At 43.3% G+C, this 25186-nt stretch overlaps 1 protein-coding gene across 1 annotated transcript in view; it reads left to right on the top strand.

Annotated features, from left to right (window-relative positions):
- VDAC1 (voltage dependent anion channel 1) overlaps nucleotides 1-13256 on the top strand; it is a 116102-nt gene extending 102846 nt beyond the window's left edge. Inside the window, exon 9 of the mRNA XM_069199201.1 lies at nucleotides 12285-13256. Coding sequence (XP_069055302.1) covers nucleotides 12285-12376 — 92 coding nt within the window. The 3' untranslated portion in view covers nucleotides 12377-13256. The remainder of the gene's footprint in view (nucleotides 1-12284) is intronic.
- Nucleotides 13257-25186: the final 11930 nt, after the last annotated feature.

Below are 25186 nucleotides of genomic sequence, written 5' to 3'. Positions count from 1 at the left end.
ATCCTTTAATGAGATTGTGGTGTATCTCTGGATGTTGCACTGCAAGAAATGTCATTTCATCATAGTTATTCAGGAAGATATCTAGAATTGTTCATTCTATCATATGCAAAACACCATGGGATCATAGAGCGTATGGTGGTAAGATGTAAATGCCAATTTCCTTCTCAAGCAGCACGGAGCAGAGCCAGAAAGACATTTTCAACACTATCCATATACGACATCCAAAAAATGCAGAGAGATCTCCATTGTCATGATGAATATGATCCCGGAATACATCTCAAAATTGTTTTATTTCAGCAAAGGCGCCATTCTGCAAGAGGTTGTCTAATCTCTGTTGGCATAGGTCTTTTGCAGAGTCATTAACATGCTCAATGAAGGAGTAGACTACCTGAATATTCTCTTTGTAATTCATCTCCACTCGGGGATAATCTCAATATAGCTTCATACACGCGCTTGTGTACTCAAACTGCATGATTGTACCTATGACCTTCTAGTACTGACGATATTGATCCTTCTGCTATCATGTCTGCTTCAATGCAAAGGTTGTGAAGGCCAGCGCCTTGAAAGCTTTTTCCAAGAATTGACATGACATTGCAAATGGTATAAAAGGTGCCCTTTCGAAGAATGATTCTGTTGTACGTTGCGTAATGCATGATCTTAGTTGGTTTTGCATAAAGAGCTTGATCCATGACCACTACAGTTTTCGCCAAATGCAGTGATTCCCTTATCAGCTCTGACTGTTTCAAAATTTCAGAAACAGCTGTCAACTCTGTTGCAGGGGCATTAATGGTGGGCAAGTAGCCGATTGAATCCTGTGATACACTAACTAGTTTTCTAGTACTGATAATAAATCCTGTCGAACTTGGTATTATCTATGCGAGGCTCGCTGCTTGTCTTGTAACAACCCAGATTGTGTTCTTATTTTGTGCAATCTTCAATTGGGCAACACATTCCAGCATGACTTTGGTACTTGTCATCAATGGCTGAGGCCCAACTTGTTCACCAGAAACGTACATGAACAATTCGTCAGTATTTGTGGTGGTCGGTGCTGTTTGCTTTTGACTCTCAATGCTTGGAAGAGGAGCTTTGAAAGGTTGTGTCCAAACAACTTGAGCTGCACAGCTATAGCGCTGACAGTGAGTTATCCCCTTACTAATAAGAGTCTCTTCCAGCTTATCAATGTTGTCCCATGCAAAGTTAGTGAAAGCATGAGGCTGAATGTCTGCCGAAAGAACAAGTTGCTCATTTAAGGTAGCTGCGGTATAATTTCTTCCAGTTGTGAGTATGAAATCCCATGACCAGGTCTGTTTAAAGTGCAAATGATTTCAACATTGCCCGTCACTGTTTTTATGACACATGGGAGCAACAATTGCTTGGGGGGTTTCTGTAGGTGATTTGCAACTGCATATATAATGTCCTGACTGAATGATTGCATAAGTAAGGCAACCCTTTTGGATGACTTTCTGTTTTCTGGATCTCCAGTCAGAAGTCCTAATAGGAAGCGTTTAAGATAATCAGGCACTGTAAATGAATCTTTATCAATGTCAGATGGATCATAAGGCCATGGTGTTGCTGTCAAGTTTGTTTTAATCATTGTTCTTATGTGCAGTGATGTTTGATCAATGATCTTGTTCATGTCTCCTTAACCTTTAAAACTGATAATTCTCTTTTCAAATTCTGGTTTTCTCTTACAACATCCTTGTTTTGCTTTAAACCAAGAGGAAACTATGCCAAGGAATGCAGCACTCTTAGTTTGAGTAATTAATATTTTAAGGCACTTCCCAGATATCAAATAAAAGCACTCAAATACATGAAAATATGCATTTAACTCAAATGGAATAGAGCACGTTGATATACAAAAAATATTTTGAGAGAAAAAACTGTGCGGTGCATCAACAAAGCATAAACATGTATATAATCTAAATAATTGAAAGTTAAAATGCATCGCCATGGGGGTCGGATCCATCATCATCCTTGCCAGCATCCAGCCAGGGAACCCTGAACGGCTGAGACAGGAGAACTTCCCCAATGGCATCTTATTAGGCAGTGCACCCACTCCCAAAACAAGCTCCTCTGTGTCAGTGCTAAGTTTTCTCCACTTTATATACCTTAAATTAGCTCCAGAGGGAAGATTCTAGTAATCGACCCCTCCCTTTGGTTATTGACTTTAAATGCTGGCTGTACTTGGTCTATGTTGAAAACACATAGAAGAACTGGCCAGGCCCCAATGCGCATTCCTGAGACAGAGTGGTACCTTCCTCTGCTGAAAACATTCTCACTTTGGCACACTCTTATCATTTCCACATCCCCCACAATATGTTTCTTGCTCTGGTGAGAGGAGCGAAAAAACGCATTCGCTGCAGGGCACAAGCTTTGTGGAAAAATACCTTAGCTGCCACTGTGACGGCACCTGAAGCTGAGCATAAAATGGACTGGGTGATCACATAACAGTCCTGTAGCATGATACTATCAGGTTGGGTAAATATTTTTCCTTTGGTGTCTGGAAATATGTGGTGTAGGAAGGTAGCCTCTTTCTAGCCTTGTTACCCCCACTTTTGGCCTGTTTGCGAGTATATGTCAGGGTGTTTTTACTGTCTCACTTGGATCCTGCTAGCCAGGGCCCAGTGCTCATAGTGAAAACCCCATGTTGTCAGTGTGTTTGATATGTGTCACTGAGATCCTGCTAGCCAGAACCCCAGTGCTCATAAGTTTGTGGTCTATATGTGTTCTCTGTGTGGTGCCTAACTATCACTGAGGCTCTGCTAACCAGGACCTCAGTGCTTATGCTCTCTCTGCTTTTAAAATTGTCACTGCAGGCTAGTGACTAATGTTACCAATTCTCATTGGCACACTGGAATACCCTTATAATCCCCTTTTATATGGTACCTAGGTACTCAGGGTATTGGGGTTCCAGGAGATCACTATGGGCTGCAGCATTTCTTTTGTCACCCATAGGGAGCTCAGACAATTCTTACACAGGACTGCCACTGCTGCCTGAGTGAAATAACATCCATGTTATTTCACAGCCATTTGCACTGCACATAAGTAACTTATAAGTCTCCTATATGTCTAAACCTCACTTGGTGAAGGTTAGGTGCCAAGTTACTTAGTGTGTGGGCACTCTGGCACTAGCCAAGGTGCCCCCACATTGTTCAGGGCAAATTCCCCAGACTTTGTGAGTGCGGGGACACCATTACACACGTTCACTACATATAGGTCAATACCTATATGTAGCATCACCATGGTACTCCGAACATGGCCATGTAACATGTCTAGGATCATGGAGTTGTCACCCCAATACCATTCTGGTATTGGGGGGACAATTCCATGCATCCCCGGGTCTCTAGCACAGAACCTGGGTACTGCCAAACTTGCTTTCCAGGGTCTCCACCGCAGCTGCTGCCAACCCCTCAGACAGGTCTCTACCCCCCTGGGGCCTGGGCAGCCTGGTCCCAGGAAGGCAGAACAAAGGATTTCCTCAGAGAGAGGGTGTTACACCCTCTCCCTTTGGAAATAGGTGTGAAGGGCTGGGGAGGAGTAGCCTCCCCCAGCCTGTGGAAATGCTTTGATGGGCACAGAGGGTGCCCATCTCTGCATAAGCCAATCTACACCGGTTCAGGGATCCCCCAGCCCTGCTCTGGCGCGAAACTGGACAAAGATAAGGGGAGTGACCACTCCCCAGACCAGCACCTCCCAGGGGAGGTGCCCAGAGCTCCTCCAGTGTATCCCAGACCTCTGCCATCTTGGATTCAGAGGTGTTGGGGCACAATGGACAGCTCTGAGTGACCAGTACCAGCAGGTGATGTCAGAGACCCTTCCTGATAGGTTCTTACCTCTCTCAGTAGCCAATCCTCTTTTTGGGGCTATTTAGGGTCTCTCCTCTGGGCTATTCCTCAGATAACGAATGCAAGAGCTCACCAGAGTCCCTCTGCACTTCCCTCTTCGGCTTCTGCCAAGGGTCGACTGCTGACTGCTCCAGGACGCCTGCAAAACTGCAACAAAGTAGCAAGACGACTACCAGCAACATTGTAGCACCTCATCCTGCAGGCTTTCTTGACTGTTTCCTGGTGGTGCATGCTCTGAGGGCTGTCTGCCTTCACCCTGCACTGGAAGCCAAGAAGAAATCTCCAGTGGGTCGACTGAATCTTCCCCTTGCTAACGCAGGCACCGAACTTCTGCATCACCTTTCCTCTGGGTCCCCTCTCATTCTGACGAGCGTGGTCCCTGGAACACAGGAGCTGGGTCCAAGTGTCTCCCACAGTCCAGTGGCTCTTCTGTCCAAATTTGGTGGAGGTAAGTCCTTGCCTCCCCACGCCAAACAGCAATCCTGTGTACTGCGTGATCTGCAGCTGCTCAGGCTTCTGTGCACTTTTCCAAGACTTCCTTTGTGCACAGCCTAGCCTGGGTCCCCAGCACTCCGTCCTGCACTGCCCAACTCGTTGAGTTGGACTCCGACATCGTGGGACCCTCCTTTGTGACTATGAGTCGACTGCTGTCCTCAGGTCTTCTAAGTGCCAGTTCTGGTACTTCTCCGGGTGCTGCCTGCTTCTGTGGGGGCTCTCTGAGTTGCTGAGCACCCCCTCTGTCTCCTCCTCCAAGGGGCGATATCCTGGTCCCTCCTGGGCCCCAGAAGCACCCACAATCCTCAACCGCAACTCTTGCAGCTAGCAAGGCTTGTTTGCGGTATTGCTGCGTGGAAACACTCCTGCATCGTCCAGCACGCCATGGGACATCTTCTATCCAAAGGAGACGTTCCTGGCACCTTCCGTTGTTGCAGAATCTTCAGCTTCTTCCACCCGGAGGCAGCCCTTTTGCACCTTCATCCGGGGTTTAGTGGGCTCCTGCCCCCGGACACTTACGTGACTCTTGGACTTGGTCACCTTCCTTTACAGGTCCTCAGGTCCAGGAATCCGTCTTCAGTGTTTTGCTGGCAGTTGTGGTTCTTGCAGAATCCCCTATCTCGACTATACTGTCTTTCTGGGGTAGTAGGGTAACTTTACTCCTACTTTTCAGGGTCTTGGGGTGGGGTATTGCGGACACCCTTACTGTTTTCTCACAGTCCCAGTGACCCTCTACAACCTACCATAGGCCTGGGGTCCATTCGTGATTTGCATTACACTTTTGGAGTATATGGTTTGTGTTGCCCCTGGGCCTATTTCTACCTATTGCATCCCATTGTGATTCTACATTGTTTGCACTACTTTTCTTACTGTTACTTACCTGTTTTGGGTTTGTGTACATATAATTTGTGTATATTACTTACCTTCTAAGTGAGGGTATCCTCTGAGATACTTTTGGCATATTGTCACTAAAATAAAGTACCTTTATTTTTAGTAACTGAGTATTGTGTTTTCTTGTGTTATAGTGCAATATGACATAAGTGGTATAGTAGGAGCTTTGCATGTCTCCTAGTTCAGCCTAAGCTGCTCATCTATAGCTACCTCTATCAGCCTAAGCTGCTAGAAACACTTCTCGTCTACTAACGCACAAAAGGAAAAAGTGGAAGATGCCACAGTGCTCGCACATCAACACAAGTTTTAGAGCAGTGTCCATATACAGCAGTCTTTAAGCACATCCAACAATGGAAATACGGTGGGTGCCAAGCTGGCCGGGCACCTACCACCCAAGGTGTCCAAAAACCGCTGACTGGAGAACAGTCAGTGGTTACATAAACAATGTGAACAAAAGGCCAGGACACACCAAAGCAAGTTCCGTGTGGTTGATCCAAGTGCTCATTCAATCAGTCGAAGTCCAAAGAACAAGTGAAACTGGACTTTTATTGGCAGATGAAAGGGTGTGGTCAATATTCAGGTCAAAGACCACATGTGTCTCAAACAATCTAAAATACAGCCAGCAGCCGACACGTGTTTCGTCTCCTAGACTTTGTCAAGGCTTCAGATAAGTGCGAGGATGTAAAAGTAGGAATATAGAAGAGGAGTTCCATGAAAGGCGTGCCTGATTTTCAGTCTCCAAGAAGAGCAATGACATCCAGAAAATGGCGGTAATGGCAGGCCATGATATGCCCGAAACTGAAAACTAAATCCGTGCCCGAGGCGTCAGTAAACAGCAGGAACTTTCTTTGGTGTGCCCTGGCCTCTTGTTCACCACTATTCTACTTATAAGGGATAACTGGACCTGGCACAAGGTGTAAGTACCACAAGGTACCCACTATAAGCCAGGCCAGCCTCCTACATGTGGAGGCTGTCGCTGAACTTGAAGTCCAATTTTCTTCTAATATGCCTATTGGTTGATTAGTCTATTCTCTGTATTCCTCTGCATGTCATGACGGTTACAAGCCTTTCAGTGAGAGTTGTCACAAGTATTACCTCTTTGTTAGGAACCATCACAGTTTTAATGTTTTGAAATAGTTCATCATACTCTTCCTCTCATATTTTTGTAGTGATCATCTGTGTGAATGCTAAATGCATGATCTTCCTCCTTTGCTTTAACCCTTGCATAGTTCATATATGCATGATAATGGCCAAGATGCATGATAATGGTCTTCTAGGCACTATGTCCCTACTACAAACTGCTAAGATCTTTGGATCACAATTAATGGTTGCACAATCTCGAAGCCTTTTGTTAACTCTAACCTCCGTGGCTTAATCTCTCTTCATAGTAAACAGACTCCTGCACTTCCTGTGGTAAAATTCTTGGGGAGCTGTGTTGCTTTCAACATTTCTTTCAGTGTGTAACAGTGGAATGTGACTCCTTACTTGAGCTCATGATGAGTAGTCCTGCTGCCTTTTCAACGTAACTCCATATTGGATATTTGACCATAAATGAATTATACACTGCGGTGAGGGACAGGATGTGCTTGTTTCAGTCTTCTTCATGATGCTGTACGGCCATTCTGGAAAAATAAATTAATGAAAACATTTATAAATTATACTTGGTGTACCTAATATAATCATAATTTCTATTATAATTATCAATTTATATAATCACGTTTACTGTATTTGTAATTTTTAATAATAAAATTCACGATAATGTAAATGATGAAATAAATTCCATTTAAATTAAGGTATCTTGGGAGTGAATGGTAACTAACAAAAGGTAAAGAGTTATGACTGGCTCTCACATATTTTCCATCTCTAGACGTCCATACCTTTCCAATAAATCCTATTACAACCCATCCTCCCAACTGGTGCCGATAACCTGGTTGGCTCAAGGCCTTACACATCCCACCTTTGTTTTTCCTTTCTACCTCTACCATGAATTGGTTTTATTATGCTATAACTTCTTAAACAAGAGAGAAACGTCTGCATGTGTAATATGAATAGAAGTCTGAACCTTATGTAAAACAGGAATGATGCCTTGGTGTAGTCCTGTATTTGGCAGACTGCATTTAAAGTCAAATGCATTAGTCCACCATTAAAACTGTATTTAGTCCCTAACATCTTGGTGTCCTGCGCTGCTGGGTTTCCATATGCACCAGCAATAGATTGACTTAGCCATTTATAATTTGTGGACACTATAATGAAAAGTGATCAAATGTTGCATGTGTTGTGACCACACAACCTTCCTCCATACTCTCTAATCAGTTCCTGCGTTCTGATGATTGAGACAGTTATACATACAATTTCCTAAGTCTTGTAAAGCAAAGTTGGTAAATACTGCTCATGTTTACATGTAGCATTATTAGAACATAACATTAATTACCTCTGTGAAGACTTTTCACATCTGGAAAAAATGTGATTCGTCACTGGGAGGTGTTTTTTTCTGTTAAATAAGAGATGTAGGATTTAGAAGACCAAGAGGGAAGAGTTAACCTGAATGAGAATAAATCTTCGCCGTCTGAGACAAATTTATAGCTTATTAGAGAAAAGTCAGACATATAACTTTTATTTAAGCATCAAAATAGAAGACACTCTGAATCATCTAACATATCACATATTATATGGATCAAATCTGTTTATTATTTTTAAGCACTGAAGCATGCAAATACAAAATACGAAATGTAAGTACAGCACATCACAGTACAATAAATGGTATATATCTCCGCTGCAGGAGCACTAAATCCACTGACAAAAGTCTTCTAGACAGATTCTAGTTCTGGCTCAAACGAGCCTCGCTACTAGTCTCCTCTTAGTAATAGAATTAGCATGCGGAGCACGTCTAAAGATCTTCCAGACTGCGAGTCCCATTTAGGAAAACCAAACAAACATACAAATAAAGTAAAACACATTAACAATGCTCCCCCTCAGCGTCTGTGTCATCCTCCTGTCTCTCCACCACTCCATCCCTCCTCCCACCAAATCACAGCCCTCTGAAATCTCTCAATCAAGCATTCTAGTCCGGGTTCAGGTCAGCCTCAGAACTCTCAAATAAGCTGGGCATGTCAACTCCGTAAATTCTGCAGATAGAATCTGCAGAAATGGCTTCCATAGTTCACTCAATTCACCCATCCGCTGCTGCGAAGCCAGTGTGAGTTTCTCCATGGCAAGGATAAACCAAAGCTTCTGGAGCCACGCATTAGGCGTCGGGACCCTATCAGTACCCCCCATGGCTAGGATCAGCTGTAAGGCTGCGTTAAGTGCCAGAGCCACCTGTCTCCCACTCAACCACCTCAAGGGAAAGGTAAGGGGATTAGGAAGTCCCAGCAAGATATATGATGGAAATCTGGGGATCTTAGTGTGGAACGCTATGTCAATCTCATCAATAATGCCCTCCCAATAGCGATGAAGTGTGGGACAATACCAAAGCAGATGCACAAGTGTACCCGTGCCTCCGCACCCCCTCCAACAGAGGTCCGATTTAATAGGGTCCCATGCGTGTATACGCGCCGGAGTGTAATACCAATAGGAGGCCACTTTGTATGACGTCCCCGCTGCGTTATAGGCTGTGTGATGTATTCTGTAAAAAATACTGTCCCATTCCTCATCCGAGAACTCCCTCTCCAACTCCCTCTCCCATCGCAACTGTCCTCTAGTCCTAGGCGGGCGCTGTTCCCCCCTGCAAAATCCGATAAAGTTCTGAGATGACTCCTTTATCATCTATCTTTAACAGGAGCCATTTATCGAATGGCGTAAGAGGTCTCACATATTTTAAAACCATTACTTTTATGTTTCAAAATGGACGTCTTTGCCTTGCTCAGGTTCTGCAATTCCGAGATGGATTTTATAAATGAATCCAAAGAATTTTTTTTAACTGTTTTACATGAAGCCTTATCTCAAACCACTTGTCAATCTAGGCAACATGTTGGTTGTTAGGTTGTTTTATAAAGGTTAGGAGAACATACCACTGACCTTAGGATGGGAGGCTAAAAGTACTAGTTTTAGAGTTTTGCCACAATATGATTTTCAGTTATAAAACAAAGATGCAGCCTGTACACTATTAAGAATCTTTCACTTCTTGGAAAGACAAAATTATCCAGGCTGTTGTCCTGTGAAAGACATTTTTGTTAAACATTTGAGATAGATATAGCCCAGTTCAAGTCTGTCATGAAGACTCGCTTGTTTTCGCCAGTCATCATACAGAGTTCCTGACAACCAGATGTTCAGTGCTATCATTAACTATGTGTTAGGATTTGCACCCCAACATTTCATAATGAGTAAAGTAGTTTGTATCTATTATCTGAGTTTTCCTCCATGAAAATGTTAATTATTTGTGCTTTTATTTTGAAAAAGAGAAAAACTATTTTTCTGAGAAAAAGAAATATTTTAGAACTTGCTGGATGCCCTGGAAAACACATTCACAAGACCAGGAGAGTGTGAATGATCCCTTTTGGACAACATAAAAAGTCCTTAAGCTCATTCCTCCATGACTTGTTTATAGCTGCCAAAACTAAATTTGCTGTTTTAGTTCCATTTGCTGTCCAAGGACCATAGGAATCACATTACCAAAACTTTAAACTTTATTACCACCTGTGCTGTATTCCTCAAACTTTTACTACAAAACAAGCTTAAGTTCCTCTACTCATTTCATGCGATGTATCTGTGTCTCAGGGAATGGTGGGTCACTGAAAGAACTTTGGAAATAGTGTTTTCTCCTCAGCTTCTTGGAGCACCTGGCCATGTCCATTAAGCTTCTGCAACCACACCCAAAAAAGAAGTCTTGAACTGCTTGACGTCCACAAATCCACTTGATTTTGTTTTAGATCCATCAGCCACACTCCTGAGCTCTGTTTCTTCTTTCCTGCCAGGCATTTGATCTTTGCTGCTTCTAGGTATTTCCACCTAACGAAGCAGCCATGTTCTAGATGATAAAGTTTCTCTTGTCCTTTGTTTGATCCTGGGTTTCTCCTAACTGCTGTGTTAAATTTTTATGCTATCAGGAAATTGGACTGGGATATGTTTTGTCTTGCTTCTCTGGTTCTTAAATTCCTCTGTTGGTTTCATTTACCCTATCTACCCTGGAAAGTCAGTGATGGGAGACAGTCATGTAGGTCCACGCTGCTCCCTAAATTGTTTTAGTTAGTTCCATTTCAGAGCAATCCTGGAGTCACCTTAAGGGTGAAAGCTCTTTGGGCCTCATTATGAGTTTGGCGGGCGGCGGATGCCCCCCAGCACAGCAAAGAGCAAGGCCTTAACATTGACGCGGGCTCATAATGAGCCGGCAGCAATGTGGCGGTGTGTTGGGTGCGACAGCACCCGTCGTGCTTTTCACTGCCCATAATTCGGGCAGTGAAAAGCGCAAAGGGGCTGTCCATGGGGGCCCCTGCTCTGCTCATGCCAAGTCCACGGGCAGTGCAGGGGCCTCCGGCTCCCTCTTTCCGCCAGCCTTTGCATGGCAGGGATTGAGACCGCCGGCACCGCCAGGCTGTCAGCTGGCAACACCCTGGCGGTATCTGCAGTCCGACCGTGGCGGCTCCGCCACTATCATAATGTGGAGGCTGGACTGCTGCATTGGCGGCTGTCTGACCTCAACCGCGGCCCTGGCAGTCTCATGACCGCCAGGGTCGTAATGACCACCTTTGTGTCTTTTTCCATGGAAGTTGAAGAGTCCCTTGAAGACATGAGTTTGTTTTCAAATCCTTTCTGAGCTAGACTTGTGAATGAGTGTGTACGATCCATTTGGGGATTTGGAAAATGTTGACTCCTGCTCTTCATTTTTGCACTTGATGATTTCAAGTCTTGCAATGGTGTGACTTTGAGTGGTGTTTTGTTCCTGAGATTGTGGTTTGTTGTTTATTATATACATAAAGAAGGGTGTGGAACTCCAGGATTTGTAAGATTTATCCTGTAGAGTAATACCAGCAATGCCTAAGCGTTTACATGTCATAGACTGGAGAGGTAAGCAATTTGATCTGATTCTTTTAAGACCTTAATTTCTTGACTAAATGCGACGCCACATGGGAGGCTGATCCAGGCATTCGGAATCTCCTAATAGCTCATAAATTATTCTCTCCATGTAGACGTGAGCAGCAAGATGCACCTGGCTAAGGACACATCTACCTATGTACTGCTTGGTCCCACTAAAATTCGGTCCTTCAAGACAGTGAATACACAGAGAAATCAATGTATAAATAGCAAACATTTATGATTAACATCTTATATAATGCTGAGCAGCCATAAAAGAGAGAGCAAAATGTCGGATTTAAAAATAAAAAAATAAAAAAAAATGCTTTGCCTTCCAGTTCATACATATAAAAAAGCAAAAGGGGTTTGTTATGGAGTCCTTTTTAAGGTCAAGCACGTAAGCGCTCTAGAGCCTGTTGTAATATCTCTGTGGGCTTTTAACCACACCCACTCTTGCTATTCATTCGTTGTTGTGCTTGTCTTAAATGCTTCATTTTTATTAGTGCATTTTGTGAAATGCCCTTCCTTTGTGTGCTGAGTCCTCTTCCCTGACGCATTAACTAAGTGAACATTCCTGAACATTTCTGTTGGCCATCACACTACGTCACGCTTCCTCCTGTTAAAGCATGTAATGGCCCCTCCTCCAGTTTCGGTTTGCCTTACATCCCAACCGTGATCCTTTCTAGATATTCAGGCAGGGAGCTAATAACTCTTACTCGTGGTGCTTGGAATCGGCTTGCTTCTGTTAACTGTTTTACACTTCATTTTCAATTCATGTGGCAAGAAAAGTCCAGTTAGGAATTTACAACTCCAATTGCTCTAACTTGAGCAAATGCAAGACACGTTGCATTGCAAATGCTTGTTTTTAACCTAGCGTCACATTACAACCAATATGTTTCATGTTGCTACATTTAGTATGCATTAGTTAATAATGGTAAAAAGAGGGAAATGTAGCAGCGTTTCCTCTGGTATTTTTATTACATCTTATATTCTTCTGATGTAGTCTGTTTATTACATTATTTCTTTCTTCTTATTAACCTACAGGTATCAAATTGACACTATCAGCTTTGCTGGATGGGAAGAACGTGAACGCTGGTGGCCACAAGCTTGGTTTAGGACTTGAATTTGAGCCATAGGAATGGGAACTGCACAATCATTTACAAATATTTCACAGCATAGCTACCTTCAGAACCTAGTGTACCTTTCAGTGTTTGTCTGGGTTGCTAATGTTGCTTTTTCATCCTCGAGAAAAGGATGACATTTTGGAGATGAAAAAACAAACAAGAAAAGTCTTGCGTTTGCAGATCACTGAGGTCCTTCGCGGATATATGTTCCGATCATGCTTTCAAGGTGTCAGTCGCACTTTTTTTCTTTTTTTTACATAGTTCTATTTATAACAGAAAGAAAAATAACAGACAAATCAAGATGACTTTTCGAAAAAGTTTACCAGTCTTAAAGTAAAAGATAATGAATTTTAAGTTAAAAGTTAATAATCTTTTATGAAATTCACAAAGTTTACCCATGACCCAGCATAGAGTCCATGGCAGAGCATTGATACTTTGTATGTAAAAGGGAGTTTTTTGTAATGTATTTCATAAATGTGTCTTGTTTATTGCCCCTTTGACATTACACACCCTCTTTCTATTTGTTCACCCTGTATGTGGAGAAAGCTTGGTACGAGTCACTGTCCTTTTGTGTGTTGTGATTGTTGCCTTTCACTGGAAAAGCTCATTAGACAAAGCAATATGTGAAGAACAGTTATTGTTACTGTTTCTGCACAATGGTGTTGCTTGAAAAGACCCTAAATTAGACTTTTCTTCTTGTCTCACGTTTTGTTTTTAGCAGTGTGATGGGTACATTAGAATCTTCCATTCTGTTGGCATAGAAAACTCAATATGCTGTATTTGAAACCACTAAAAATAAACCGTGAATAAAACACTAATATAATATGTTTTTGCATTTTTTTGTTTAATTCATATAGTTCAATAAAATTGCCCAGCTAAGCCACCTTTGAAATTTGCATTGTAATCATTGACCAACCTATGAACGCGTCCATGGCAGATTTTGATAGCAAGGTAGATGGGATATTCAGAGACAGCAACCATGCCACCGCTACACTTCTTGCCAAAAAGAATACATATGCGAAGCAATTTCAGGGCAGAACTGGAATTCGTAGCAAAAGGATGCTCTTAAAATTTCTTGAGTAAACCTAATAGATAAAGACGAAATAAACACTGAAATATTTGGTTGGGTATTTGTCTAGTCTAAAAGATAAGCTTAATTAGTTAGCAGCTGTATGGAACACTAGTATGAGAAATATATACCTTAAAAAGAGTGCACTGCAAGGTGGACCTAAAATTGTGAAACCATGTAGGTCACAAAATACCTAGAAAGCACATGCACTGTAGACTGTAGTCAATTTGTCAGTAAGGAACTAGGGTGAATTTTGCAACATTTTGATAACGATAAAATAATGGGAGCTAATTTGAGTATTAAATGACTCCAGAGATTATTGCAGCATATTCCCTAAACCAGGAATTTTCCTTGGGACTAGGGAATAGCAGAGGTTATGTTGTTGGCTGGTAGAATCTACTTTGGTTTGTTCAAATGATGTGTTGATGTCACCATTAAAATAGCTGATTGGATTTTACGTTTTTATGGTTTGGAATGCCTTGGGAAAGTACTTATTACGTTCACTCCTATACCTAAGAAACTGAAACATGGTGTTATCCACCACGTGCTCTTAATTACTACTTGATAATTACTGAATACCTATTCTTTCGGTACACGTCCCTGGATTACTTGTTTAGAGAGATATTGTGTTTTACAATGCATTAAATAAAGGCAGCATTTTATGTACTTTTAAAGTTTCACTTATAATTACCAAAATAACAATATGGTTACAGAAGCAGCGGATCTGAAACACTGTTTCTAAGGCTTTATTTTGGTGAGGTAAAATACAATAAATGGGGACAGATCAGCAACAGCCTCATTGGCTGTCCACTGTCATCTTCATTCAGCTGGCAAATTCGACAAAGCAAATAACGGAATCTATCCTCCATCCATTTCCAGTTAGAAATTATTTTTTTTGTTTGTTTTAATGAATGGAGATTTAGGATTACAAGTCGAGACATTTGGCCTTTTTAGGGTCGAGCCTGCGTTGCATGCGCTCGCGCATGCGTATCGCAGCGAGACGCAATAGTATTTAGAAAAGGGCTTGGAGCCCTGTCAACTTCACGTCAGTGTTTTTTATTGGCTCGTGGGCTTACCTAATAAAATCTGCTTGCTTTCATTAGTCGAAGGCAAGCATACGTCATTCCCTTTCCGGTGGCTAGCCCTCCTCGAGCGCAGAGACCAAGTACAGAAAACATGCGAGGCTCGCTGTTTTCCATCGGGCTCGTGGACTTCTTTTTCTCTAATTTACGAGCGCGATCTCGCTTGGCAGAAGTCGAGCGCTTTACATAGTTAATTTCACTTTTTTGGGTTGTGTACATAAATGCACTTTTGCCCGATAGGTGAAAAGTCGGGTTAGGAGTTTACAACGCGATCAGCTCTAGCATGAGCAAACGCGAGACCTGTTGCATTGTAAATGCTTGTTATCATTGGATCTTCATTAATATTCATACTGCATAGAATGACTTGTACTCATACGTTGTATCAGGAGAGCTGTATCCCAGGAATTCGGATGGAAACAGTTGGATAAGTACAACTATTAAGCAAACGTGTTGCAGAGAGATGGCTGATCCATTTGTATGGTTGTTCTAAAGAGATTCCCAACAACAGTGCTTTGCAAGGATCTGCGTCACTCCAAGTGACTCCTCTACAAATGTCAGACAAACATTTCTTTTGTGATGAGCAGTGACTATCTGACCTCTTGTAGAAGGGCTGTATACCTTAAAGGAATGCATCAATTGGCCTTCTCAGAGTATGTAGTTATAAATGATAATATCTGTCTGTGTGTGGAGGATAGAGGTTATCGGTCATGCACTGGTAGGTCCATAGTTAAAATACAGATATTGGGATTTCATAAAAAAAAATTCAGGGTAGTATCTACATATGTATGCAAGGTGTGATGTTTATGTTTAACTCTTTTTATTTGGTATATCATGCTTTCACAGATTTTCCCCTACGTCTGAAAGATGAGATTCACATTAATAATCATCTTTTAGGTATGGAAAAAGAGAAAAAAACTAGAACTCAACATGACACAATATTCCCCTGCAACACCAGTGAGTCTAACTCCCCATAGGTGTCTTACAGCTTTTATCGGACGGTTTAAAGATGCAGCAGGAGTTTTTAATGGAACTATCCCTACCCATCAGTCAGTTCTTGTATTTCTCTTCTGGGATCAAGTGAAGCACCCTGAGGTTACCCAGACACATCAATTTCCTGAATTCTTTTTGTAAGTAAGCCAGCATAGTGCCTCAATCTACCTCGTATGCCTTGTTTTCTGATGTGATATCTTTTCCGATGCTGGTAGTTCCCCATCCTGTGAATCTAGTATAACGTTATAGGATTTTCACACACACACACACCCAAGACCACCAAGAGCGCGGTAGCTATTGCCATACCTATTTGTCCCCAAGTGTCCCCAGTGATCTTTCCCCTTTTCCTTTGGCCCCCAGTAGTACTACTCCTAGGTCCCTGGGAATTTTCACCTGAAAATGTGTCAGTTTACTGCAACCCCACACAATATGGGTTAAGATCCAAGCTTCGGTGAACCCCTCGAGCAGTTCTATCCGTTAGTGCCATCCAATTCATACTGCTTGACGGCGGTTAGGTACCATTCTCTAGTATTGGGGTATCTTTCAGAGATTCACATGCTTGAATCATTCCCAGTCATTGAAGTGGGAGCCCCACGGTACATAGAAAGCAGTAGAATTTTTTTTTTTTTTTTTTTCCTTTCCTTTTCATTGCAGTCAGTGTCAAAAATACATCCACTTTCCTAACTTATTAGCTTCATTAGGAAAGGCCCAAAGTTCATCCAATCAAGCGAGACCACCCCTTTAGAACCCCCGGCACAGAGGCTCAGTCTCTCAGATTTTCTACCACACGTCGTGTGTAAGGGAGTCTCCCTGAGCTCAGCTCAGTTTACTTTCTCTTCAGGAGATATTATCCAGTTTTCATTCATATCTTTGGCTGTAGTTTTTGTCCATCATGTCTGCAGCTAAAAAAGGTTTATTTAGACCTCGCGGTACCTGTGGGAAACTAAGGCTTCATTGTGAAGACCCTCACAAGGACTGTATCTACTGTCTACATCCTGAACATAAAGTGAAAGACTGGAAGATCTGCAGAGCATTTCCCAGCAAGACTCTCAGATAGAGAAGCCAGGCACCTGCTTTGGCTACAAAAGTGGAAGTCCAGAGAGTCTTTGTCTGAGGAGGAGGACAGTGATACTTCAGTGGCCTCAAGGAAGAGGAAGAGATCTGTGGAGAGTTCCTCCCCCAAAACCAGTAAGTGAGCCAAGAGGCTGCATGTGTTCAGAGAGAGAGCTCAGGAATATCCCTCAAATTCCAGAGAACATGGTGGTAAGGTTCGTTCTGAGCTGTCTACTCCAGCTACCACATCAAAGAAGTTGAAAAAAATCTTCAAGCTCCCTGCCACCATCGACATCTAGGATTTCCACACCGTCAATGACCACATCATTGACTACAGGCTTTGCTTCGACGACTACAGCGACGGCGACATTTACAGCTCCATCGTCACCAATGATCATGACTTCTTCGCTGTTGTCAACTTCTACCATAACATCAGTGAGTTTAAAGTACAGGCCCTCACCTGCTCAGACCATCAAGATTTCAGAGACCGTCGACAGGGAAGAAGGTGAGGTCTCTATCGTCAACGCGCACACCGTCAACGGATAAGCTGCAAAGTTCATTGTCGATGATTACACTGACGGCTGCATCGACGACGGCACGAAGATCTACTTTGCTATCAACGACATTTTCACCATCGACGATCACCCAGTCGACGACAGCACTGTCGACGAAATCCCCGATGACGACCGCACCGTCGACAACACCATTGACAACCGCACTGTTGACGACAGCCCCGTTGACGGCCCAAATTTCTGAGTCTACAACCAAGCAATATGAAGGATCTCCTTTCTTGCCTGTAAGGATATTAGCAATAAAAAGGAAATCTACTCACCTTTTGCCTTCTCATATGTCACCTAGTAAGGTGTCGCCAGCACCTCCACAACATCTGTTTGCTGATGATGAGGAAGAGGACGATATATATTCAGACGATGGGCTTTTTCCAGTGGCAAATAGCCCTTCAGACTTGTGCATAAAATGTCATGAGGAAGATGATGAGGAAGAGAGTGAACAGCTGTATTTAGGACAACGGGCAGAGACACACAGAACCTCAGGAGTTGCAACAGGAGCAAACCATCCAGATGCCTGTCTCCTTGATTGGCAACCTTCAGCACATGATGCAAGATTATTACGCTAGATTTCCTCCACCTGGCTCGACTACTTCGGTGCAACCTCCGCCCACGCAGCTGAGCCCTTAATCGGCCATCTGATTCTATGGGACATATCCCAGTCCCGTCATCGGACCAGGATAATGATCCGCCTGGAGGGTGAAATACAAGACTCGGAGAGGCTGAGCGAGGAATATCATATTCAGATGCCATCCCCTTCTACGCCACCACCGCGAGACATTGGTGATTTCCACAGTGTAATGGAGAGAGCAGCATTGAGATTTCGACTGCCCATAACATCCAAGCAGTCAGACTGTTTCCTCTATGATTTCAAGGAGAACACTAGAAAGTCAGTGAGAGCAATACCTATTGTTGACTTTATTTGGGAAGAGGGGCTTAAGGTCATGCAGACCCCGTCTTCAATACCAGCGGTGCTACCAAGGCTGAAAAAGAAGTACAAGGCACCAGATACCTCACCAGCCTGCTTAGTTAGTCACCCTAAGACGGACTCAGTAATATCCCAGGCAGCTCAGCGACGGTCCAGGAATCCTTCTTCACCTTTGACTGCATCCCTGGATAGGGAGGGGCGGCGGTTAGATTCAATTGGGAAGAAATTTTCAACTATGGCGGCCACCACGGTCAGAGCAGCGAATTCCCCAGCAATCCTGGGAAGATATGACTGTCAGATGTGGTCAGATATATCCCAGTTTGTAGACCTACTGCCTGAGGATAGTAGAGCGGAGGCGCAGAAGATATTTCAGGAAGGTGAGAATATCTCGGCTTAGAATATAGATTGTGTCATCGATGTCTCGTCTACGGGTTTCTGCCAGTTAGCCGGGGCAGCTGGACTCAGACGTCAGGGGTGGCTGAAGGCTACATCGTTTCGCCCACAGGTGCAGTTAAAGATCTTAGACATGCCTTATGATGGTGAACTATTATTCAGTAAGCATGTTGATGATGCTTTATTAAGGCAGACACGGAAACAGCCAGATCCCTGGGTACATTACAATTTAGAAGACAGCCCTTTCGAGGAGCGATAGGAAGAGGGCTTTATTCTTACTGAGGCGGCTCACACCAGTACCGACAATATCCATCCTACCAAGGGCAATTTTGTTTCACCATTGGTTAACAGCAGCTGCATACTGATCGACAACCACCATCTGCACACTTCCGGCAAGCCATAAGAGGAAAATCTTCTTACAAGGCCAAAGAAGCGGTGAGAAAACACTGACCTTCATCAGTTGCCTGCACCCAACCCCTATTCCAACACTCTGACAGGGGGCAGAATTTCCAACTTCCTTCACCAGTGGTCCCAGATTACATCAGACAGATGGGTCCTCGATATTGTCAGCAAGGGACACACACTAGAATTCAATCAACCTCCCCCACAAGTACCACTAAAAGGACCCCCACCTGCCCATCTAAAGGAACTCCTAGCGCAGATTGCCCTCTTGATAGACAAGGGAGCAATAGAGGTTGTACCAAGGAATCAGAGGGGGAACAGGTTTCTACTCTCACTTCTTCCTCATACGGGAAAAGACAGGGAACTGGAGACCTATTTTAGATCTTCGCTCTCTGAACAAATTCTTGGAAAAACAATCATTTTAGATGATCTCCCTTCAAGATGTCCTACGCTTACTCAACCAAGGAGATTTCATGGCGTCCTTGGATCTCCAGGATGCATATTTCCACATCCCTATTCACCCCTGTCACAGGAAATTGTTACGGTTCAAGGTTGCAGGCACCCATTATCAGTTCAGAGTGTTACCCTTTGGCCTCAAATCGGCCCCAAGAGTTTTCACCAAGGTCTCGGCACCAGTTACAGCCTACCTAAAGCAGCGAGGAATTCAGGTGTTCCCGTACTTAGACGACTGGCTAATAAAAGCTGGAACACCGTTCAAAGCGGCCAGGGACACAAGGACATGCTTATCTCTCTTCAAGACATTGGGTTTAACAGTCAATTACCCAAAGTCTCACCTAGATCCTTCACAGAACATCACCTTTCTAGGAGCTGTCTTGGACACAGAGCAAGCGAGAGCTATTGCTTCTCACGACAGACAGAAAAAACTTCAAGATCTAGCGATCCGTCTCAACAGAAAAAAAAGTCCGCTTCTGTTCGGACTTACTAGTCTTTTCTGTGGATACTTTCTTCATGCATTCCGTTGAGAGCAAACTGTCGCCTCCACAGCAGAACACTCAGCAACAATTGGACATTCAGTGGAAGCAAATAGATGGATCTTTCGACGATGTAGTTCCAAGTCACTCTACCAGCGAGGCAAGCCCTGAAGTAGTGGAAGGACACCCCTCATCTCGGAGGGTCTCTCCTTCCTGAAAGACAAACCAGTACACATTATAACAACGGATGCGTCTTTGGAGGGTTGGAGCGCAAATTTACAGGACCTATCAGTGAGAGGAAGATGGTCCACACAGGAATCAGCTCTCCACATCAACGTATTAGAATTAAAAGCAGTGTTCCTGGCGCTCAAGGCCTTCCTCACCAAGATCATAGGTTCCTCGGTGTTGATAAGAACCGACAACATCACAGTCATGCATTACCTCAACAGGCAGGGGGGTACAAGATCACGGGCGCTGTCTCTGCAGGCACGGGAACTGTGGCATTGGGTTCTTCGGCATCAGATATCAATCAGAGCGGAACATCTTCCAGGCGTTTCCAATACTTGGGTGGATGCCTTACTCAGAGCTCGGACCACCTGTCACAAATGGGAACTCAACCAGGCAATTCTCGACCGCCTCTTTTGTCGTTGGGACACACCCAGTCTGGATCTGTTTGCGACAAGGGAGAACAAAAAATGGCAACACTTTGCAAGCTGGCAACCGCAGAGAGGGTCAAAGGGGAATGCGTTTTTGATCAAATGGTCAGGTATCTATGCCTACGCTTTTCCCCTGCTCCCGCTCATCCAAAGACTTCTATTGATTGCTCCCAAATGGCCGCGCCACTTTTGGTTCACGAAGCTTCTACTACTCCCGGAACAGCCTCACATGCGGCTAAGGCCAACACCAGACTTGCTAACGATGAATCGGGCAGGTCCGTCATCTCAATCCAACTTCACTTCGATTATCAGCCTGCCTCCTGAATTCTATGAGTTTGACGGTTTAGATATCCCTTCAGACTGTCGAGAGGTGCTTGCCTGTGCCAGAGCCCAGTCTACGAATAAGACGTACGAACTCATGTGGAAGAGATTCTGCATATGGTGCAAAACCTTCAATGTTCATCCACTGAAGTCTTCTCCAGAACATATTCTTCCATACCTTTTACACATAGTCAAGTCTGGTCTCTCCCATTCATCTATCAAGGCCCACCTAGCTGCCATATCTCGTTTCCGTCGGACGGCAGAATTACCATCTTTATGGTCATCCAGGAAAATAAAACAATTTCTAAAAGGTTTGTTCAGGATGTTTCCTCTGATTCAGCGTCCTCCTCCTTCCTGGCATCTGAATATTGTGCTGTCCCAATTGATGAGGCATCCATTTGAGCCTATTCACAAAGCAGACCTGAAATACATCTCTTGGAAGACAGCGCTCCTTCTGTCCAGCAAAGATTGTTAGCGACATTCAAGCATTCAGTCTCACCACCTTTTCTGCAATTTAAATCAGACATGGTCATTCTGAGAACTAACCCAAAATTCATTCCAAAGGCTCCTTCGAACTTTGATTTGAATGAGCCAGTGGTTTTGAAAACGTTCTTCCCGAATCCTCGAACTCCAGCAGAGCGAGCATTACATTCCCTAGACCTTAAACGATGTCTGAAATTCTACATACAGAGGGCTAGCAGCATTCGTAAAGCTGATCAGCTGTTTATTAGCTATGGCCAAATCACTAAGGGCAATGCTGTTTCCAAACAAACCATAGCACAGTGGATCTCCTCTGCCATACAATTCTGTCATCAGCTAGCGGGAAGACCGCTATCAACCAACATCAACGTCAAGGCGCACTCCACTAGAGTGGTGTCTACATCAGCAGCTCTCCTCGCAGGAGTGCCTCTAAACCAGATCTGCAGAGCGGCAACGTAGACTCACAGCCACACCTTTACTCAGCACTACTGCCTGGATGCTGCTGACAGGATTGATGCTGCAGTAGGACAAGCAGTGTTGCGTAATTTATTTGCATAAGGTGAGTGAATAATCTTCTTTACCCGCCATCCTCGAATGTTATTTCCACACTGATATTTGTTTTATATATATATATAGATAAAGTATATGCATGTATATGTTTATAGATATTGATAAGGATATCTAACTACCTAAATAAGTTACTATATGAATAGTGAATAATGTATAATGAAGTGAATAGCTGGATGAAGGCTAACTGGCTAAAACTGAACTGTGAAAAAATGGATATCCTTTGCTTTGGGATTAAGAAGGAACAGTGGTCCTCCAATTGGTGGCCCAAAGATGTGGCACTCTTCCTGTGCCAGGGTCAACCTCTAGGAATTTAGGACTACTGTTTGACGATCGTCTATCCTTTAAACCCCAGGTTAATCAGTTCATTAAAATTTGTATGTGGATTCTGAAGAAATTTAAGAAAATGTTTCCCTATATCCCACAACTAAGGAGACCTACTGCTACTCTGGCCTTGGTCATTTCCAGATTGGACTATGGGAATGCGCTTTTGCTCAATCTGGATAAAGGATCACTAAATAAACTGCAGCTGATGCAGAACACTGCTGCTAGGTTATTACTGAACCTGCCACGCTCGGCCTCTGCTAAGAAGAGCCTTGAAAGCTTGCACTGGCTTCCGGTAGTCCAACTGATCTTTTTTAAAGCCCTCTGTATCACCCATAAAGCCGCACATGGGATTGGTCCTAAGTTTTTGACGACTAAACTACAGTGGTACAGACCTAAAAGGCTGCTGCGTTCTGCTAGCACTTATCAAATTCAGGTCCCCCGCACCAAAAAGGCTAAGTGGGGTGACAAAGCATTCACTATTGCAACTGCTAAGGTTTGTAATTCACTCCCGCTGGAACTGAGGAGAGAACATAATTACCTTACTTTTAGGAAACTGGTTAAGTCCTGGCTCTTCCCGCGATAAGCCTTAACCCTGAGTCTCCCCCTGAGCCGGCACAGCCTCACCCTAGTTAGCGCTTCGATGCCCTCGGGACGGAATGCGCTTTATAAATACACGATACATACATACATATATAAAGAAATGTAAAGAAAAGAGGTTTTCTGATAGTTACAGAACTTAACATCTTCTTGTACTGCTGACTATTCTGGTTCAAGCATGTGAATCTATGAAAGATACCCCAATACTGGAGAAGAAAATAAGTTACTTACCTTTAACTGTGGTTCTCCAGTATTGGTATCTTTCATAGCTTCACATGCGACCCACCCTCCTCTTGAAGTCACTAGTGCTGGAAAATCTAAGAGACTGAGCCTCTGTACTGACGGTTCTAAAGGGGTGGTCTTGTCTGATTGGCTGAACTTTGGGCCTTTCCTAATGACGCTAATAAGCTAGGAAAGTGGATGTATTTCTGCCATTGACTGCAATGGGGGAAAAAAAGACCCCCAAAAATTCTACTGCTTTCTGTGTTCCGTGGAGCTACCACTTCGACGACGGGGAATGATTCAAGCATGTGAATCTATGAAAGATACCAATACTGGAGAACCACAGTTAAGTAACTTATTTTCATATAACACAATCTTGCAGAATGTTTCTCTTCCTGTGGTGCATCACACAGTTTTATGTGTTGGCCCAAGTGTTCCCATTCCTCATCTATGCATGGGTGCCCAGCTCCTTTTACCATCATTTCTGGGCTACCGTGTTTTTCTATCTGGTGGCTTTTTCAACTCAAGTTGCAGTACACAGTGTTGTACCTGATAGTAATGGAACCTCTCTAGCTCCCTAATGTTATACACTCTTTTGAGGCCTCTGACTGATGTAATTCTCCCTTCTTGGAAGAGGGAACCTACCATTATGCATCTCTGCTCTAATCAGGATGTGAATTCTCCCCTTGTTGTTCCTTAGGTGAAATCAGAATATGGGCATTAATTGAAACGTGAATGACATAAACCCCCTTGCTGTCACTGCCTTATTCCACACACCTAATGTTGCTCTAGTTATTGGTGAGGAGTATAAACCCCAGCTTCTGTGCTTTTTACCCAGCCACTGAACACCCCACGGTGAGTTGTTGGCTATCAAATAGGCCATCCAACAACACTGTTTTTCTGATTCTTCCTTTTCCCAGACCACGATAAATCTAATCTGAGCTGCTTGATAGTAATAGATTACGTGTGGAACTGCACGTCCTCCTTTATCTGTTTGCAGATATATATATATTGTGGTGTGTTTTTAATCTAGCTGTCCTTCCTGTCGATATTAAATAATTCAATTAGAATTGCTTTATTAATCCTTGTGTGATTGGAGAGGGTAGGGTGGGGGAATGGTATATAACATCTAGAGCATTTTGGGGAAGATCGCCATATTTTTTTGAAAAAGCTGTCCATCCTATACATGAGAAAATGCCCTGGTTCCAATTCTTTGGGGTGGTTTGAAGTACTGCCAACACTGAGAAGTAGTTAAGCTTTACTACTTGGGAGGTTGGTGTTGCTATCAAAATACCTAAGTATTTCACAGCTCATTTAAGCGTAAAGACTGTACAGCTTCAACCATGTCTTTCTTGATTCGCAGTGCATCTGACTTTGCCGGATTTATCTTGTTGGTCTGGCAGTGATGATTGACATTGTCTGATAACATTTAAATTTGTCACATCGTATACTGACCTCACTCGCTTTCTCACTTTACCAGACTTGGGATGCGAACACCTCCATTGTCAGGGCAAAAAGTAGCAAGGATACGGGACATCCATGTTTCACGCCCCTAGTGGTTAAGAAAGAAGTCATGGTAATTCTGTTAACCCTGATTTTCGCTGTTTGGGTGTCTCACTAGCTAATGCCTACTTTAGGAAGTGAATTCTCAACCCTGCTACTTCTAAAGATGCTTTCAGGTAGGCCCAGTTGACGTGATCAAGTGCCTTTTTTGGCCTTTAGGGAAGCTAAAATATTTTTGAGCTTGGTATATGCTTTCTATAATTTGTACGATTTTCTTTTGTGTTGACCACACATTGCCTTCCCATTATTAACCCTGACCCGCTATTGTGGGGAAGATTGCAGCTTGGGGTCATTCCCTTTCTGAATCACCAAGCTCATAACCTCTAAAACAGAATCTGACCGTTTGATCTTGTTCCTTATCTCTTTATAGGTGTGCTAGGATGGATGCTATCACTGAAAAATATGTGTGTAAAATGTTGCTGTGTAGCCCTCTTACCCAGCCGCTTTTCCCTTCGTCATATTTTTTATTTAAAAGCTTGGTAACGCGTCTCTTTACGATATTTTATTACACATCAGGACTCGTTTTAGGCCAATGAATCTATATATCAATCAATATATCAATCAATACATCAATAATGTCATCAATATTTATCACGACAATGCAGTTCTCTTTAGTCAAAGTCATTAATCAATTCAAAACTCTACCATGGCCTTGCAGCCAGGAATAACCACAC

Source organism: Pleurodeles waltl, chromosome 7, assembly GCF_031143425.1.
Source record: "Pleurodeles waltl isolate 20211129_DDA chromosome 7, aPleWal1.hap1.20221129, whole genome shotgun sequence".
Lineage (NCBI taxonomy): Eukaryota > Metazoa > Chordata > Amphibia > Caudata > Salamandridae > Pleurodeles > Pleurodeles waltl.
The sequence above is the reverse complement of the archived record's forward strand: the minus strand, read 5'-3'. Positions and strand labels throughout refer to the sequence as shown.